The sequence below is a fragment of the Lontra canadensis genome, unplaced genomic scaffold, assembly GCF_010015895.1.
Source record: "Lontra canadensis isolate GAN:19392208 unplaced genomic scaffold, GSC_riverotter_1.0 scaffold26, whole genome shotgun sequence".
NCBI classification, from domain to species: domain Eukaryota; kingdom Metazoa; phylum Chordata; class Mammalia; order Carnivora; family Mustelidae; genus Lontra; species Lontra canadensis.
The window spans coordinates 6,383,866-6,404,668 of NW_022631020.1; the positions used below are offsets into that span (position 1 = coordinate 6,383,866).

The 20,803-nt window shown below is 35.7% G+C and overlaps 1 protein-coding gene across 1 annotated transcript in view; it reads right to left on the reverse strand.

The window, feature by feature from the left end:
* Positions 1-20,803, reverse strand: part of GPC5 (glypican 5) — a 1,102,001-nt gene that overhangs the window by 687,047 nt on the left and 394,151 nt on the right. The window contains exon 5 of the mRNA XM_032864162.1: positions 7,623-7,779. Coding sequence (XP_032720053.1) covers positions 7,623-7,779 — 157 coding nt within the window. The remainder of the gene's footprint in view (positions 1-7,622; positions 7,780-20,803) is intronic.

Below are 20,803 nucleotides of genomic sequence, written 5' to 3' on the forward strand. Positions count from 1 at the left end.
TTTACATAATTTATGATCACAGTAAACTCTCAGAGTGCAATGTGTTCAGAAAGAGGAACACAAAGATATGGAGATATTCTATTTATTAGGCTGGTAGAACAAATTCATTTTATTATTTTCCTTAAAATGTGCATGTGTGAGTATATATGTATAATTACAGATTTTTTTTCAGTATCTATATATCTACAGTTATCTCCATATTATGGTTATGACTTCATTGGGTTTTACAGAATATTTTCTTTCTTGCTCGTTCATGGAAACATTTAAGAAAATCTTTGTACAAATTTTACTCAACAGTTCTTTTGTTTAGGTGGGTTGGATTGGTGACTCTTGTAATGCTGTGTATGGATTAGGTGATTTAATTTTCACAGGGCTGTTTCTTGGAGAGTACTAGCATTATCCCCATCTTAAGGAAATTTAGGAATAGAACAATTACTTGTGTAAGCTAAGTGGTAAATTACTTGTGCAATATACACTTTGTTTACACTTCTATTTTTTTTAATCAGTTCACTGTTTTGCAGTAAAAGTAACTGTACACTCAAGGCACCTGGGTGGCTCAGTGAGTTAAGTGTCTGCCTTCGGCTCAGGTCATGATCTCAGGGTCCTGGGATCAAGCCCCGCATCAGGCTCCACGCTCAGTGGGGAGTTTGCTGGTCTCCCTCTCCCTCTGGCTTTCCCCCCTACTTGTGTGCTCTCTCTGAAATAAATAAAATCTTTATAATAAATGACCACACAGAAAAACCTGTCATCATTCCTCTTTGCCCAACAAATTAAATACAAAGTATTTACTCTCGAATTCAGAATCCACTGTAACATTTTCAATCCACATTTTTCGACTTCCAACGATTTTTTCGAGCCATTTGAATAATGTCGTTCCTCCTGAGCATGCTCCTTATTTCCCTCCTCCTCACAAACCCCCAATCCTTGTTCACCACACATGCTCTTCAGAGGATACCGTCTTCCTCCCTATTGTCAAGAGCCGAAACTAAATCATGCATCCAACTTCCCAAATGCCATTTTCTCATAAACATCGCCATCAATTTCTTTTTTCAGATAGCCCTTTTCCTGTCTCCTCTATGCAGTATTTTCTGATTGCCCCATTTAGATAGTCCCTCTCCTTTCTCTTAGTTCACATAAAACATTGATTTATCTCTGTTGGAATTTAACATGATTCAGGGGATTGTACAAGATATTTCTTCAGTGCTTGTCACAAACTGGTAGAGTAAGAAGTGCAACATTTCTGCTGATAAACCAGAGGCACTGTTCCAAAATGGAAGGCTTCAGACTCTGAGAAAAGACAGATGTGGTTCTCCTTTGGTGTAGGAAGTAAACCCATGGCTAAAAGCAATCAGACAGGCTGATAACCAAAAACCACATAGAATAAGCCATTTTACGTCTAATTGTTATAGTCCCTAATGCTTCCATGTATGATGCTGCCTTGGTATGCTAATTATAGAAATGTAGATGGTGTATTGTGGAGTTCATGCTACTTTAATAGAGACTTAGAGATACTAATAAATAAGGTATGTAATAAACAAGGCATGCATTGTTGTTCCTTAGAGAGGGAATGGTCCTTAGACAAGCAGGAACAACATCAAGTAGAAGCATGTAAGTAATGACTGCCCTTCAGACCCCCTGTATCATATAAAATTTCTGGGCCCAGGCCAAATGCTCTGTTCTTTATATTAATTATTTATAGTTAGGTGAGCCCTTCATTGGTCAAAAACATTCATGAAATACTTCATGGTATGGAAATCATGAAAGAACTAAAAGTATACCTGACTTCTTTCTACGTGATCCATTTTATCAATGAATCCTGATTGAGAATGTAGCAATTTCATAACCATTCTGTTGATTTGCAACCAAAATCTAGAAAAAATAGACCTGGGTAGAAACGTGATTTGTTTCTGGGTTTATTGACAGTCACATGACTTTAGGACTATAGGTAAGCCATGGTAAAATGTATCTGGTAATATTTTCTTAAATATTCATTCTTACTTCCTCCATTGGTCACACAGTCATATTCAGCATTGTGCTAGTTCAAAGAGATCACAACTTCTTTGTTTAATGTCCTCTGGCACAGTAGAGATTTGGTTATGAGATTTGCAGGATAGCGGTAGATCTGGGATACGAGCTAGGAGGCTTCACAAGCTGTAATTGATAAGTCTTCCCTCTTCCCCTCAGTGGTTTAACATCAGTTCTGTGTCTAAGCTGAAGCAATGGAAATCATTCCATGGGCATTCAAGGACGAGCCTCTTACTTCAATTCTATTATTTAGATCCATGAATGTGATATATAACTTTTTCAAGAGAATGAACGATGATTTTAGATGATTCATTGGGTATCCAGATTCCATTACCAAATCTTGTTAACAAAATAGCAAGCAGCCAGGATGAAGCCCAATTTATTTAGAAGTCAAAATGAAATTGTATAATCAGAATAATATTCGTAGTGATCACAGCTTAATTAAAATATATTTATCTTAGATATCTATTTCATTTCTTTTTAGTATAATTTTCATCAGCCATGTAGAAACTGTAGTAGGTGACAATTTCAAAGTGTTTATAATTTTGAACATTGGACAGAATCAGGAATGGTTTCTTTGTGAATTTTTTTATGGCTTTATCATGATCCTTCATAAGCACTGTAAAATATACATTAGAGGGTACAGCCATTTTTCAAGATTATTTTCACTGTGTCACAAATGTTTGAATCTAAGTAACCTTATAAAGAAGATTAATTTTTAGCATCACTGAATAAAGTAAACACATAAACTCTTTAGTTATTTTCAGTAAACTTTCTTAGGTGGAGGATAATTTATTAAAGGGCTATTTATCTCACTTTGCAAAGTAAACCAAGTACATCTTATTTTAACTGAATTTGGTGACACGTTAATGTTAGAAAGAATATACATACTTTTAATATGCTTATTTGGAACTATTATTCTTTTGGAACTACTTTTTTAAAGATCATTTATTTATTTGAGAGAAAGAGAGAGGGGGAGGAGGCAGAGGGAATCTCAAGCAGAATCTCAAGCAGTATATTATGTTGACTTTGTGCTGAGCATGGAGTCCCATGCGGGGCTCGATCCCATGAACCTGAGATCATGACCTGAGCAGAAATCATGAGTTGGACACTTAACTGACTGAGCCATCCAGGTGCCCCCTTTGGAACTATTATTAATCTAGACAAATACATGCTTGCATTATCTGTTTGACATATTTTATATTGGAAAGAAAAATCATCAGCAGATAATATAAAATAATTTCTACAAAATGAATAATTACATAGTGTTAGTAATTCTGGGAAGAAAAAATAAAGATTGCATTTTCTAAGGAAAATGCCACTTGTAATTTTTTTTTAACTCTCCCTAACCTCTATGCCCGAGATTTTGAAATAAAGGTGATTTACGGTGAAAATAAGTTTAAGGAAGCCAACAATTTTCACTCACTCTATAATCCTGCATTACTAAATAAATCAGCAACCTTTATTCTTCAGTGGTTAACAACATATTATTTTCATTTTACCATGCACATGGAATACAGTATTCTCTTCCAAGGTCACTGTTAATACCATGCTGTAGATGCATTTGTTAGAAGTTGCTCTAAGGTTAATTACTAAGTGGCAAATCCAAAGCCAATACAAACTATTTACTTTTGGCAACAGAAGGTGAACCGAAATTTCTTTCCAGATCTAGTAACTATATTTCAGTGTATTACTCTTCTGCTTCCAAATTAATCTCCATTATGTTGAATACTTGTACTATTCATAAGCTTACTTCCTGAGATAACACACAGGGGAATGTTTCATAAACTGGAGGGTGCTGTCAATGGCTGGTAACACATCCCTACTTTTCTTAGGGCGTGGTTAGCAGTTTGTGGAACACGGAATCATTGAGAACAGAGATGACACAAAAGTTTTGAGAACTGAGTCCTGGATTCTTCAAATTCTTAGCATTTGGGTTGACAATGAAAACCCACAAAAGAGAAGAGGAAGAGACGCTCATGAAATAAGAAACTAACGGCTGGCAGTCCTGAAGGAGCCACACAATGAACTTCTGCAGAGGCATTCTGAGAGCTCCACAGGCCAAAAGACATCTGAATACACATTTAGCGATCTTTGTTGTCACTTACAGCTACTCAGTTAAAATTATCTTTAAGACTGCTAAACACACACACACACAAAATACTGCTAAACACACGATATAACGTTATAGGAGCAATGGTGACTATGACAATAGAAGTTATCTCAGGCCATCGGAAGACTGAAAATCACCCTACTATTCCTGAATGTATTGTATCTGAATCAACTTGTGGTCAAATTCATTTTGTCTGCGTTACCAGAGTAAACCACTGTATCAACATGAATTTGGTCACAGGTTACATAGTCTTTGTTTTCGAAAATGGAAACTCAAATTATATTATCACATGAGAATTGCAAGCAGTGCTATTATTCTAAAACTATACATGAAATGGTTTTGTGACAGCTGTGTTTTAGTGGCATTCTGGGTTGTTTTTCATTTGAAACTATCAGAATTTGGGGATATTAGGGGAATAGTCAAGTAGTTGAAAAAGTATTGATGATAGTGTCAGTAGGTTTGCTCTGCCTGGCTAAAAGAACAGAACTTGTTTTTCTCCATTGGTGTTTAGAACCTGCAATCAATTAGCAACCTTAAAAGGAGGGTGAGTGTCAGAGATGAAGCAAAATGAAGGTTCAAAGCCATTTATATCCTGTAATTCCAGGTTACTAGTGAAATAACTATGCCTACACAAATGAGCCAAATTCAATACAATAAAAAAAAAAGTTTCTAGAAGATTGGGATTTTTAAATCATCTTACTGAAATAAAAAATGTTTTCAGTTTCCAAAGAGTAAACACTGTACAGTAGAGGTGGCTGCTTTTTATAAGAAACACGTCAGCTATCATTTGAAAACTGACAGCCATCAGTTTTAAGAGCTAAATATTTGTTAAATTATTTGATACCATCAGTGATGAAAACTAAATCATACCTAAAAAGTATATAAATATTTTGATGGTAAAACTTTGCACTTTTTTCTGAAATCAACACAAACAAATGCAGACAGAATATCAAGTCAAGATATAATTAGTAAAATATTCATCAACTTTGAAAATTCTCATAAATGGAGCAAAATTAAATTTGCAGAACACAATATTAGTATCATTCCATATGTATATATATATATATGGCTATAAACACATACATACATATATGTGTAACTATTTTTAATGAGACATTTTTGAGGTGACAAACGAAATGTATTCTACTTACAATTTTTTTAATAAAGAATCACATCAGTGTACAGAAGAAATAATAGTGCATTTCAAGTCCCTTACACAAATGACACCAGGTAAACTTGCTAGAGCACGTGAGTTTTAAGTCATTAAGACCACCCAAAACTATGTCTTAGCTTGCTTTAGCAATGTATCAAATGAGTCAAACACAAGGAAAATATGATAGTGTTTTATAAAAATAGAAATGTGACCTCTGCTTTGCTACTTTCTCTGTCCCTGTTTATTTCAGCCTACTATCCACAGTGGTTTCCTAACCACTTATTAAAAATTGAAAGGCAACAGCTATAAACTCTGAGAAACATGAGAAGCAGCCCACTTACAGCAGATGTGGATTTTTTTTTAATGTTTGCCTGGAGTTGCTGAAAACCATCTATCTCTTAAATCTCTCCAATTCTGACGGATAGTTGCTCGTACCACACCTGTCCCCATCAGTAATAACTGAAAACAGGATTTTGAAGTAAAAATACATTCTTGCCACCTTGACAAGTATGGTTTTGTGTGAAAATTATTAGTAGTTAAATATCCTCCACTGTCTCAACTTCCCTTATGAAACAAGCAAAACAAGAGTTATCTATTAATACATAAGGAGTTCTTGAGTTTATAAATAACTCCAAGAATGAAAAAATCCCTATAAAAATGCTAATTCTACACTTAAACACACACATAATTTATAGATGAAATTTCAACCTAAACTTTTTATAATAATGTTTATTCTTTAAAACCCTAATATTCAAATGACAATGAAATTACGATACACATAAATACTCAAGAAAAAATGAAAAAAAAAAAGAAAGAGTAACTAATATTAACCTAATAGGTAAGTATCAATATTCTAAAATACGATGGAGGACATTTTAACTCTTAATAAGAATTTTTTTTTCTAGAAAACACTTTTATTTGCTTATTCTATTTCTTCCTTTTTCATTGTTTTGGTCTAAACAGCAAAATACAGAAAAGAGAAGAATCAATCTGATAAACTATATTAATACCAATAACAAAAGCACATATCCTTATCTGCTCCTACACAAGTAGAAGATACTTAATTTTCACTAGGAAAGCAATTTCCTAATATATCAAGAAATTTTTGTGGTCCTTTGTTCCATTGCTGCTGCCGTGTACTAAACCCCATCTATTTACTTTCTGTGTCTAACAGGAAAACATATTTCTTTATATTAATTGCCCTTTGGATTTTGCACCTCTGAGGCTTCCATTCCTTTAACCAATATATTTGCCTTATAAAACAGGTTCCTAGGAAGAATGGAGTATTGATGTTTGAAGCATGTGTAGTGTTCTAAATTTACTACAAGAAGTGAAAAGTAAATGAATTCTTCTCCCACCAAAGTCATGAAAGGACATGTCTAATAGTTTCAAAGCAGCCCTTTGTGATTTAGAGGGAGACTATCTGACCAGCCTCCAGATAGGGCTGCACAGGTCCACCAAATTACTTTATAAAGTAATCACCTTTGATATGACCTCAGATAAATGAAGAGCTGAAAGGTAGCTCCCTTGGACCCATGAACTTGCACACTGCTTTCTCAGGTGACAGCTTCGGTTGTCTTGCCCATCCGAACATCTGCATGTATGTAACAAGGAAGAGCCAACATTCTTCATTTTTTAAAATGAAGAAAAGAAAACCAAACTCATCTGGTGATTTGTTGTTGTTGTCATTTGGAAGTTCCACTTTTGTGGGGGTGACCAGTCCCTCAATACTGGAAACGGTTTCAAACCCAGACAATTGGAATGAGGTGAATGATTGGTGAGAGTTTTGGAGAAGAACAAATTCGTAAGGTTAAATCCAAGTAGTTTTTCATTATAAATAACCCTACATTTAACCAGTTTCTTTGTAATTCAACTATGATGAAAACCTAGTAAGATTATTTCTTATAGAATGACAAAATATAATGAAGTTGCAGAGTTTGATTATTTAGAAGAGTTTACCCATCCTGATTCCACATTATTTACCAATAGACACTTAATAGTCACCCAGCTCATTATTTCAAGCCCTGAGAATTATCCAACTTTAAAAACTTTAATTCTCGGAACTGGTCGTTCACAAATCTTTCACAGAAAAAAAAACAAAAACAAAAAAACAAAACGCTATTTCCATTTAAAGCCATTAGTTAAAAATAAATAACATTCCCAAGAATACAGGTCCTGAATAACTAAAAATGGGTTCACTGTCATTTCCAATTCCTTTTGCATGCTTCTGAATTCACTGTCTTTATTCATTTGCATTCATACTAATAATTATCCTCAAAATTAGACTTCAAAATTCATTCTTTAGAAGTGGTGATGGAACCACACACTTACAGTTTGTGATTTTTAGGGTCCTCTTGACTTCTCCACTTCCTGATCCCCCACAACCATCTTCATCATCACAGTCCCCGCTGACCTGTTCAACCATGCCACCGCCACTGCCCGTCTGATGCTGCCACTTGTCGGGTTTGGGTGACCTACCCTGTAACAACTAAACATGGATACCAAAAACACGTATTAACAGCAAACTCAAATCACCTAAGAAAGCTACTCAGAAACATATGTGGGAATTAGAATCATTTTATGATGTGGATCTACTATTTTGATGAGAACAACTGGCCAAATCAAGTCTGTAATAAAAATTAAAACTACCAAAATCATCATAAATAATGGGCAAGTTCTTACAGCTATGAAGATCTACAATCTGCATGTGAAATCAGTGATCAAGCTTGGGCTGAGGCTTTGGAAAACAAATAAACCAGTCTTCTTGCTCCTGGAGAGTTTGCCTGGAGACTCCTTTTGCTCTGAATTAACATGTTTAAGCACGGTAAATCAAACTTCAGTACAACACAACTCCCTTCGCAGTGTATTGGCTGATACTGTTGTGCTGTGTTGTAAACCAAGAATCCAAAATTTCTCAAAACAGAGTAAAATTCTTCAAGAAAAGTTTTCATTAAAAGAATGCAGAATTTGGGGCATTTACATTTATAGCTTTAAACTTTCTTGGATCAAATGCATTGTCCACTGCCTATGGCACAGAATTGAACCTTAGAGCAAAAGACATAGATCCTACTTCCATTTCTACAAATCACTTATGAAATTTAACCAACTTCTTGGTTCTCGGCTCTCAAGCATTTCATTTACTTATATGAGCAAAATAGATGGAATAGTCATTTTCCCCTACAGCACAAGACTGCTGGTAATATTTTTGAATAATATTGGAAATGCCTGAACCCCTTTTCAAGAAGGTGATGTTATGAATAATAGAATATTTTACTTAAAGCTAAATCTGAGTAAAATTATTCAATAGATGACATATACCCCCATAAGGCAGTTTTGGAGAACACATGACCAAGCATGAGCACTAGAAGGTTCTGCTATATTATGAATGAAATGTACCCCTGCCGAATACTTAATGGGCATTTAAGTTTTCAGGGTACTTTATGAAATATCAGGATTGTTACTTCTAAGAGATTTTCTAGACAGTAGTATTGTTTAGCAGATAATAATGAAACACACAGCCCAAGGATAATATTTCAAATTGAAAAACATAGGTTGAAATATCCTCAGGACATCTAAGATGAACATGCTTAGCATTTAAAGAACACTTACATCAAAGCAACCAGACTTTGACAAGATTTTTTTTTTTATTTGAGTGAGAGAGAGAACACAAGTCGGGGAGAGGGGCAGAAGTAGAGAGAGAAGCAGACTGCTCACTGAGCAGGGAGCCCGATGTGGGGCTCGATCCCAGGATCTGGAGATCCTAACCTGAGCAAAAGACAGATGCTGAACCAACTGAGCCACCCAGTGCCCCCAAAATATTATAATTCTTCAAGATTAACTTTCTAACAAAAATGCAATGGTGAAACAATTTGACAATAATTTTAAAATTCTGGTCAGAACTTATTTCTATTTACTGTCATTTCCTAAATGTGTTACTAGGTATTAAATTTAAAAAGAGGTCTCCTCTGATTCTCTAGCATATTCCTCCAAACAAGAGTTTAATATTCCATAAGATACCACCTCACTGAGAAGATCATACCCCTGGGAAACAAGCTATGAGATTTTACCTTTTTTTTACTTTTCATTTTCTCTGGCTTTTTATAGTACCTCTCACTGTTTTTCAAGCCCATGAACATGTGATGTAATCATCCATTTCTTATATCAACTCATCAAAAGTATTCAAAATTCCATCTGACCCATACTTCCGGGTTCCCAATAATCCCGTCTTCCTCTAATAGGGTCAGTGTCTGTGTCCTCTTCATGAAAGTTCTCCCTTACAATGTTCATTTTCTTACTTCTCAATCATCACACTTCCACCAATGTTCATTATCATTCTCACAATTATTGTAAAATTTATCTTGCAAAAATCCCCAGTACATTTCTAAACAACAAAAACCAGTTTTTCACAGCAAGATCCTTACTCAAATCCCACTTTTTTGGACTAAACTATTCTTATTTCGTCTTACCTCAATCATCTTTCTCCTCACACTTCCAAGAAAATAAAGATGTTTCCATGAAGAGTGGAAACCTCTGTTCTTCCTTCGTAGTCCCTTTCTGGGAACCCATCCTAACAGACTGTGCTCTCACCTGAACACAAATTACACCCAAGTCTTTATCTCCAGCTCTTGCTATAATACTTCATCTCTAAGCAGTGATTGGATCTAAAAATGTACTCTACTGCTTTGTATCTTAAAATAAACTTTCATCTCCACTCTCCGTGTATCATTACATCTTCTCAACCCTTTATTGCAGGGGACATCAGTCTCTCCACCTACTACCACCATATGATATTCCCCATATCAGTGCTTTTGCCACAACCCTTCTTTCCTCAATGCTCCCTGTGACCCTTAACTATCAAAAACTGTTCATTCCCAACATGTGTCCAGAGGAGAAATAGGACTACAGATGGACAAATCACAGAAAGTGATCCTATAGTAAAATATCTGTGAAATTCCTACGGTGGTCCTTTCTTGATATCCACAAACTGGAAGCTACTGAGAAAGCACACAACAAGCCATCCTGTTGAAGAGCTGAGCATTGCCTCACATTTTCTAAATTTACATAAGCAAATTACCTCCTCCCTTTACTCAACACCTACTGACATGCATTTGGATATGAGGTCTAGAAAATGAAGTTCAAATTTTTGCTGCAAAATTTTGTTTTTGTTTCTGTTAATTATGTCTATATACAGTACCCTGGCACCCAAGTCCTGCCCCTCAGCAATCAGTTTGCTTTCCACAGGGAAATTTTGTGAATTTGTAGGTCTTCAATTTTGTTTGTGCTTGTTTTATACTCTTCTCACTTCCAATTCTTATTTTCCCTCCACATAGAATCCCCCTTTCCTCTATTTCAACTCATCATATTATACCTAACCCTCAAGTTCAAACTCAAATAACTCTTTTCCCACTCCATACCTATTTCTTGGATCTTTTACATACATCTATGTGTCCCATTCATGGGCACTTAATTAAGTTTCCTAAGCATATGCCATGCCTTCCTGATTAATGGTTAATCTCTGAAAGATGAGACCCCGATTTCATCATTTTTATACTCCCAATCATGAGCTAAAGGGATTTCTACATTACAGATACTAAATAAATAAGTTTTGATTCATTGAAATTTGAAAAAAATTTATTAATTACTCTGTCTTCCATATGCTTTAGATCTAAGGTAAGTGCCTTCACTTTTACTCTAGTCTTCAGAGGCTATGATATTCTAGAACAGTTTTTGGATTCATGCTTATTGACTGGTGGATGAATTTACTTATTTATTCAATGACATGAATTGGGTACATATTATACAACACATATATATTTTGAAGGCTATAATTCACATAAAAGGAGAAGACATAGCCTTAGTTCTTAAAAAGTACTCAATACATAGTTCTTATTTCAGTCAGTCTTCATGAATATGCAGTAAGGTAAAATTAATATAAAGGAAATAATGTGAAAATCAGGAAAAGAAAAACAGACTAAAGGTTTCATATTGTGATCTTCCTAACTTATTTTTCCTTTTAATTTTAAAAAGAAGTTAATCTCATTCCTGGGCTCCTAGAAGCATCTAAAAAGTTGTTTAAACAAAAAATTAACATTGAAGGATTATGCCAAGAAATACTTCCCCAAGATATTGATGTTTGCCATCAACAAACATAAGGGTATTCCAATTACCTTTTTAAATGAAGATCTAGGAATAGGAATCTAGTGTCAAAAATTATGTATATAAAATATTCATTTTTTTCTAGAGTAGGCAGGGAACTTTAACTTCACAATTTGGGTCACCACGCAATGAAATCATCCCTGATTCCTCTTTCCCAGGGAATCAGCTCTTTACAATGCTCTCCCTCTCCAATGCCTGGGAGGCAGCATGCAAATCACTCCCCCAGTGCTCTGTTGGCCCCGCCTCCACGGGCAAGTGTTATTTCTCATGCTATTCTTAAGTCACTTTTGAGAAATATACATAGGCTTCTCTTGTGTCAAAGAGGAGCCTTCCCCCACATGTCTTTAAGTGAAACAAAATAATTTCCACATGTGCCCATTTAAGGCAACACCCACAAATAAGATGACCGTACAGAATGATCATGAAGCCACTTTTTATAAATAGCATATGAAAATCAGTCATGTTACAGTAAATACACTCATGCCACACACTGCATCAAATCTCTCTTCTTTTCATCACATCCACGGATAGTCGTCCCATTTACTCATAAAATATAGAACGTGTTATAAGCATTTTTCAAAATTTACAACATTGAAAAATTTAGCATTACTTCTCTGGGTCTACATTCTCTGCATCTTTAAAAAAAGATCAATGTGGAAGGCTTTGAGACTATTATTTGGACTTAATAAAGTGCTAACATATTGTGAGTGCTCAAGTAATGGTTAGTTATTTAGATCATTATTACCATTATAACCAATTGGAGCTGATACCAGTACCCCAATTCTGTCTTTGAAAAAGAGAACCCATGCAGGGGTAAAACGTATTTCCCTTCATCCTCATCCTGTCTTGGCTCTGAGTCTGCCCAAATTGTAAAGATGTGGCATTTGAACCCCTGAACCTATTCCCTAGTCATGGAAGGTAGAAAGTCGATCGATACATACATATTTATAGAACACTTAAACACAGGAAAGGGCATGATTTTGAGTCCCACACATACATTAATTGTGTGCCTTTAAGCAAATCACTTAAGCCCATTAAAACTTATTTTATTCTACTGAATGCAAGGGAAAGCACTTCATATAGCGTAAGGCACTCTACTCATTTACAGTGTTCCCTGCAAGAAGCTGCATCCATAAAACTGAGAAATAAAGTCAGGACAGTGAAAAAACCCACAACTTTTAGGGTGTTCCCCTTACCTCAATGCCATGTGGCTTGTGCAGTCAGCTGATTAGCTGAAAATAGTGCTGATGACTGATGCTTCCTGCTTCTGTTTAATTGGTTTAGGAAGCTCATTAGGTATGCTATCTTGGAGGATGAGTTCGGTGGGTAGAATATCTGATGACTCTAAGGCAAATGTATTTCTTTCAGATGGTGAATTAATCTCTCAATAGACTCAATTTGCTTTTTACTAACGGTCTGGTAATATCCCACAGTTGCAATATCCTTTCAAACACTTACAATAAAATCTGGCTAGAGATGGCTCACATATACAACATGTTTGCTGTGAAAGAGAAACGTATTCGTCAAAAAAATTTCCAAATGTGAAAGCAACTGAATGTGCCTCAAAATCCTACAGGCAGTGATGCATCTCTGAAATTTTCCCCCATCCCCTTACAACCATTTACACAGATATACAAGAAGGACATATGTATTTAGAAAGTATTAGTCATCAGATACGTGCCTCTAGTCTATATTCAAATGCAGACAGAGTAGAATCTGCTGTTTTATGATGGAGAATATTCAGGGTGAAAAATAAATGTTGACAGAAAAATTTCAAGCCAGAGAACTGAAGATACAGAAAAAAATTACAATTATACTTCCACTTCATCATTAATAAGACATCTCTAAAGATCCATTTTAAGTACAGACTGAAAAAATCTCTTTGAATATATACATGCAAATATACACATATATATGAATTTAATTTTATTATAAAGCAGTTGGTATCTGCACTTTCATGCAGTTTAAGTGAAACTTACAGAGAAACGTATGGGAAATAGGAAAACAACGGAAGCTCATAACATTTTAAAATTGGAAATCTGATTCAAAATTCCTCATGATGTATTTTTAAAGTTATCTCTGTTGCATATTTCAAATAAGAACTTTAAAAAAATGCATTATATAATACACTCTCTTTTCTGCAACTTAATTTCCCTTGCCCCAAACTTCCAATTTCACTCCCATCTAGTCCCTCACCCTTCCCATCCTTTCTTTATCACCTCCTTTACTAACACTATTACAGTCACATTTAATAAATCTTTTTATACCAAAATTTCCCACTCTTCCTCTTTCAAATATAAAAAAAATATTTTAGGTTCAGGTAACATAACCACAAATCTCCAGATTCATATTTTCGAAACCATTGAAACTGTAACAGACTATTCTACCCAAAAAGCCAAACATATTTTACAATATGTCATGTTATGTTACGTTGACCAGACACAGAAGTCATTTCTGTAGGGTTTCTTGTCAGTGTTTGCTTTAAGTTTGAGCTTTCTGATCTCGGCTTCTGTTGCACCAGTAATTTGAAAGGTCACTGTTCTGTTGGCATTTAGTTTATGCAAGGCAGTCTGGCAATTTATAAAAGTCTTGTGATTTTGTAAATAGAATACTGAACTTAGAAAAGGCCTACTACATTCACTATCTGGCTTCTAATGCTGCAAAAAAAAAAAAAATCACTTTTTCCTTGTTTCTGTATGAAAATTCTGTATGTCTCTTTTCCACTGTGCTTACCTTCAATTCAGAAAATGGCTGGTTCCACCTTTGAGCTGTTGTACCAAAGTGACCAGGTATGTTTATAATTAATGTGTGTTGCACTCCAAACTCTATGTTTGACCTGACAGGAGAGTTTAAACTAAAAATTAATGAGTAAGTGCAGGAATAAAATGGAAGTAGGGGTACAAACACAGCCTCAAAAACAACTCAAAAATTTGGGGGGGCACTTTTCCCCCAAAACAGGAAGTGTGCACGCCAAACATTAGTGATTCTTAAGTGCCTTTTGTGAAACATCTGCGTGAAAACACTCTCAGGATCTGGAAAGAATTGGTGAAAAAGCAAAACACCTTTCTTACAAGACAACGTCAGAGTTAACAGTTGGAATCTTCCATCAAAACACCAGAGCCTCCTACCAAAACATCCATGCTGAGTTAGCTGGACAAATACAGATCACAGCCACAATAGGGAAGAAACAAGGACACTGTGTGACAAGCAGTGAGTGTGTAAGGACCCTGTAGCAGGAGAATGGGAGAAGAAGGGGAGGAGGAGATCGGGACCTGTAAGTAAACTGAAAACATGCTAGATGTTCAATGAAATAAGTAGATGTGTAATGCAAGTTTCTTGAAGTCAGACATTTCATGAGGCATAACATTTATATTCCCCCCCCCAAGCCCCGAAAAAGGTGAGAATTATTTTCTTGATGTTACTATCCAATGTCCCACCTAATTTACTAATGTTCTAAATCATTAGTGAGTAGCCACTTACATAGAAAAAATTACACTCCATATTGTCACTCGCACATGTTATAGGACAGAAACCATCCAGATTTCTAGCTGTTCCAGGTGAGTCTATGATTAAAATTAAAGGGCATCCTAAACCAGAAGAATCAGATATTAAATAGTCTCATTTTTTCACTTTTCTTGGGTGAAGAGTAAATTTGTATTATTCATGAAGTGGTATATTATTGGGAAGCAATCTGTTAACGTGCCGAAACCCTGTATCTCTGTCACTAGGTCTTCATATGGGTGAGAAATATTTAAATTCCCACCCAGGTGACACAGACTTTCATGTATATTTGCCCTATGTACAGTCATTTGAGCCCAGATGGCCTCAGGAAACTGCCTCTGCCCACTTCGGGTGTCACAGCAAGTAAAGGTACTTGTCACTTACTGCTCAGAACATGTCTAGCCGTTTGCCTCATTATCCCATACCAGCTTCCGTGACACGACGGGGCATAACCACCAAATTTCCAAAATCAAAGACAGAACAAAACTGAACATCTGCTCCTCCGGAGCAAACAAGGGAAAGTATGGATGGATAAATGGATGGAAGAGGAATCCTGGATAACTGACAGCTCATGAATCAACCACACTTTCTAGAAGGGAAGCGGGACCCAGACTATGAAGGCAGTTTTAACTTTACATGCATGTGCTAATTAATGATATACTATTAATTTTACATGTGTTCCTGAGTGGTTTTCTTTCCTCAATTCGTCTGCTAAATTTTGCTTTTTTCTCGGCTGAGTCATAAAGAAAAGGATTGATGATGTCAGAAACTCAGTTATCTCTGCTGACAGAAGGACCATGTCCTTTCTGCACAGAACATGGGAATTAGCATTTTCCACTTATTTAGATTTTCCCTTGCCATTTCATTTTATTATCTCAGTATATTTCCAACAGGATTATACAACTTATGCCATTCCACTGATAACGTGCCATGGTCACTGTCTTTAATGACCGATCTTTCTAAGACTGATGTCATGAGAAACAGCAAAGGAAAAAAAAAATTAAAAGGAAGGAAAGGAGGGAAGGAAGGAGGAAGGAGGAAGGAGAACTTTAATTGGGAAACATGGTCAAGTCTAAGAGCTCCAGATCAGAAAAGATTTTTATTTGTTAATTCGTCAAAATGTCCATTGCTTTTTTGAAAGAACTGTGACGGATGGCAAATTCATTTAAAACCTGGTTTTGGCAACTAATCTAGATTGCCTTCACTGGCCAGCTGTGCAGATCTCATCCTCAAATGCTCTATTAAAACATTCTAGGGAAGATTCCTCTGAAGTTCCCGGTCTATTAAAGGTTTACTTCCAAGGAGCTCATTCTGATCTCATTTAGTATGACACCCTTGTGTATGCCAGATGGTAACAAGAGTTAGAGCTTCACAAATGTCATTCTGATTTTCACCTTTGCAGTGCAATTCCCTTAATCTAGCGCTCTTTACATAAACTATAAAAATACGGACAAAGATATGCCACATGAGGATTAAGGAAATGTGATTTTGCAAATATTCTAGAAATAATTTGAGAAAATTAGTAAAAGTTAAGGTTGTGGTTGTCTTGGGGAGAAGAAAGGTAGGTGTTTGGGATTCTAGGTTAAATTCTCCTGTTAACAGTTTAAACGTGTGTCTTAAACAAACAAAAAAATTGGATTTTTTTTAAAAGTAGAGTATAAAAAAGTATATGTATAAAAAAGTACAGAGTAGAGTATAAAAAAGTATATTTAAAAAGTATATGTTTCTTCTAGGCTGATTTCTGTTTCTACAAAAACCTATTTTGAAGTCCTAAACCCAATAACCTCTGAACATGACTTTATTTGAAAAGTTTCTTTACAGAGGCAATGACGTTAGAATGAGATCATGAGGGTGAGCCCTAATCCAGTATGATCCGTGTCCTTATAAAAAGGGGACATTTGGACCCAGGGCCAGACATGAACAGAGAGAAGACTGTGTCTTCACACAGTCTTCAGGAGACACAGACAGCAGGAGAATGCACGTGAAGATAGCAGGGGGATGCACCTAGGAGCCAGAGATGCCACCGAGATTGCCAGCAAACCAGCAGAAGCTTGGCCAGAGCCCAAAACAGATCCACAGCCCTCAAAGCGAACCCCCCTTCCTGACTCTTCAAGTCAGACTCCCAGCCTCCTGAACTCTGACACAATAGGTCTGTTGTGTTAAGCCACTATTTGTGGTATCTTGTTACAATAACCCTCACAAATCAATACAAAGATACACACTAAGTAGAGCAAAAATCTTAACTGTAAAACTTCAAGGGTTTTCAGCACAAGCTCAGCCACGTGACCACCATCCTCAGGATACAGAACATTACCAGCATTTCAGGACCCTCCGTTATACCTCATTTTCTTCTCCCCAGTGTCACACAATTCTGACTTCCTCCACCACAGACTCATTTTTTGAGGAACTTTATATGAATGTAAGCATGTCTGTGATATTCCAGATGTAGCAGAAATTCATTCTTTTTAATTATTCAATTTTATTCTGTCGTTATCAGTGAACTGTAACTTCATTTCCCATTCTGTTGGTGGACAATCGTACTATTTTGAGTGTCTAGATGTAAAAATACAGTTGCTGTGTAAATCTGGTAAATGTCTTTATGTCTTTCAGTGTAAAAAAAAAAAAAGCAGTCCTAGCTGTTGGGTAAACGCCTAAAGGTGGAATCGTTAGATCATACAGGTGGGTATCAGTGTTCAACGAAACTAGCTTTATTTTTTTTACTTATTTCCTCCTTCTCAATATTACTGTATAATTTATTAAAATAGTATAGAGATCTTGAATATACAGGTCAGTGAGTTTTTGCATAGGTATGCACACAAAAATACAATTCAAATTAGAATATACCACATTATAAGCACCCCAGAAATCTACCATCTCAGCCTGCAGCCACAATCAAAAGGTAACTCTTATTCTGACCCCTACTTACATAGATTCATTTGCCTGTTAATGAATTTCATAAAAGGAGTATCATGCAGTATATATGCTTTCACATATGACTTTATATTTAACATTATGTTTTAAACATTTATTATATTATGGTGCATGGGAATAGTTCATTCTTTATTACTGTGTAGGGGTGAAAAGTATCCTTTTTGCTACCCTTTTAAGTCCTCAACTACAACCCCTGTAACAGAAGACAGATTAAAAAGAGAGAAGCATACAGATTAATTTAATATAAGTTTTACATGACCCAGGAGCCTTCATTAGGAAAAAGCAGTTAAACCTGAGTATTTTAGTGCTCGGTTTGATGAAGAGCAGAAAATCATGGGGAAATGGGATAGGACAAAAGAGGATATGAGCTAAGTGGGGAAAAAGCAAGGCTTGTTCATTCAGATTTCCCTGGGTGGTATGCCTAGTCTTTGGAGATAAGGTTACTCCTTACCTCTGGTACAGGGAAAGCAGCTCTTATGTGAGATCTGCTTCAAAGGAAGTGGGAAAATCCTTTCTGCACCTGCCCTTTCTCAAATTTCTTCAGCTCAAATAGTCACTATGCCATGACGCCATTTTTGAGGTTGCATTTCCTGAACCCTGTTAATTACAATATAGGTAACTCCATTTTATGAATATACAGCAATTTATTTATTTAGCGTTGGACAATTCATCTGTTTTCAATTTGGGGCTATGATAAATAATGTACATTGAGTATTTACATGTTTTTTGAATGGCTTAAGCATTCATTGACCTTGAGTATATACTTAGGAGTGGAATTGTTAAGGCATAGGGCATATTAATATTTATCTTTTTTTAAAGATTTTATTTATTTATTTATTTGACAGAGCAAGACACAGCAGGGTAGGGAACATAAACAGGGGGAGGGGGAGAGGGAGAAGCAGGCTTCCCTGATGAGCAGGGAGCCTGATGCAGGGTTAAATCCCAGGACTCTGGAATCATGACCTGAGCCAAAGGCAGATGCTTAACAACTGAAACACCCAGGTGCCCCAATATTTATCTTTAATAAACATTGCCAAAACAGATTTTCAATATGGTTGTTAAGGTTTAAATTTCCACCAGCAATAGATGAGAATGGCAATTATTCCATACTTTCTGCAACATTTGATAGTATTTACCATTTTAATTTTAGTTATTTTGGGGGTGTGTAATACTATTTTAGTGCTGTTTTAAAGACTTATTTTTATCTGACTTTGGGTTTTTTTGCATCCTCTAACATAAGGTGAGTTTTCAAGTCATTTACCCTTAAAAAAGGGATTATCTACATTTTCTAATGGATTTCTAAGAGCTTTTTGTGAAGTCTAGATATGACACTTTTATATTTATATATCTATTTTTATCTCTTCTTTCTTGCCATTTTTAGATGGATCATTTATTTTTTTTGTTGGCCTCCTGTTATTATTCTGGACTTATTATACTTTCAATAATACCTTTATCATTTCTGCAACAATATACAAACCATAAAAGAGTTAACTATTTAGTCACTCCCATTCATATCACATTTCAACATATATTATAAATTCCAGAAAACAATTCTTATATTTACCCTTCCTTCTCATGTCTAGTTCCTGATAAATACTGATGATAAATTCCTTTTAATATCCTTGTCAGATTCTGGTGTCAATATATGCTTCTCACAGCAAATTTGGAAGCATTTTCTCTTTTGTGTGTATTTCCTGAAAGTGCTTGTATAAGATTAATCTTATTCATTCCTTAAATTTTTAGAAGAATTTACTGGATAATTCATCTGTGCTTGAAATGTGTGTGTGTGTGTGTGTGTGCACGCACGTGCGCACACATGTACACACAAAATGTAATTATGGATACAGTTTCTCTAATAGATACAGAGCTCATTCCAATTCTCAAATTTTCTTCACATGCCAATATTTTAAGGTTTGTTTTCAATGAACTTCATTGCTTCCTGCAGTTTCATACTTGTATCAAGACCATTTTTCCTTAGCCTGAAGAAATGAAGTATTTCTTGTAGTTCAGGTCTGCTAGTTAAACATTCACTCAATGTTTATTTGAAGAAATATATTTTATTCTACCTCATTTACATGTATATTTTCACTGGTTATAGAATTTTTGATTGGCACAATTTTCCCCTCAGCATGTTAAAGCCATTCCACTGTCTTTAGTTTCTGTTGAAAATCTTTTTTGGCTCTTTCACTTGCTTTTAAGATTTTCATTTTGTCTTGGTTCAAGAATTTGACAAGTATCTTCCTAGTTATGGTTTTCTTTGTATTATGTTGCTTAGGTTTTGTTGAGCTTCTTAGAAGTGGATGTATTTCCTTTATCAGTTTTACAAAATTCTTAGCCAATTACTCTTCAAAGATTTCTTCTTTCCTCCTCCCTCTCACCTTTCTTGGTCTCTAGTTACAGGTATATTAGACATTTTGACTGTGGCCCATGTCTCCTAGGCTCTGTTCTGCTTTACCTAATTTATGTGCTTCAGTTTAGATTAATTCTGTGGATCTCTCTTCAGGTTCACTTATTTGGATTTTATTTTATTTATTCTGATTTAAGTCCATTAGTGATTTAAGGGGCACCTGGGTGGCTCATTGGGTTAGGTATCTATCTGACTCTTGCTTTTGGCTCAGGTCATGATCTCAGGGTGGTGGGATTGAGCCCCATGTTGGGGTTTAAGATTCTCTCTCTCCTTCCACCCCCAACCCCACTCGTGACCATATGGGTGCACACACACACTCTCTCTCCTAAAAACAAAAACAACCTATTCAGTGATTTGAGTTCAATTATTGGGTTTTTCAGTTTTAAAATGTCTACCTGATTTTTTTTAAAGATTTTATTTATTTATTTATTTATTTGACAGAAAGAGAGATCACTAGTAAGCAGAGCAGCAGGCAGAGGCAGGGGCAGGGGGGTGGAAGCAGTCTCCCTGCTGAGCA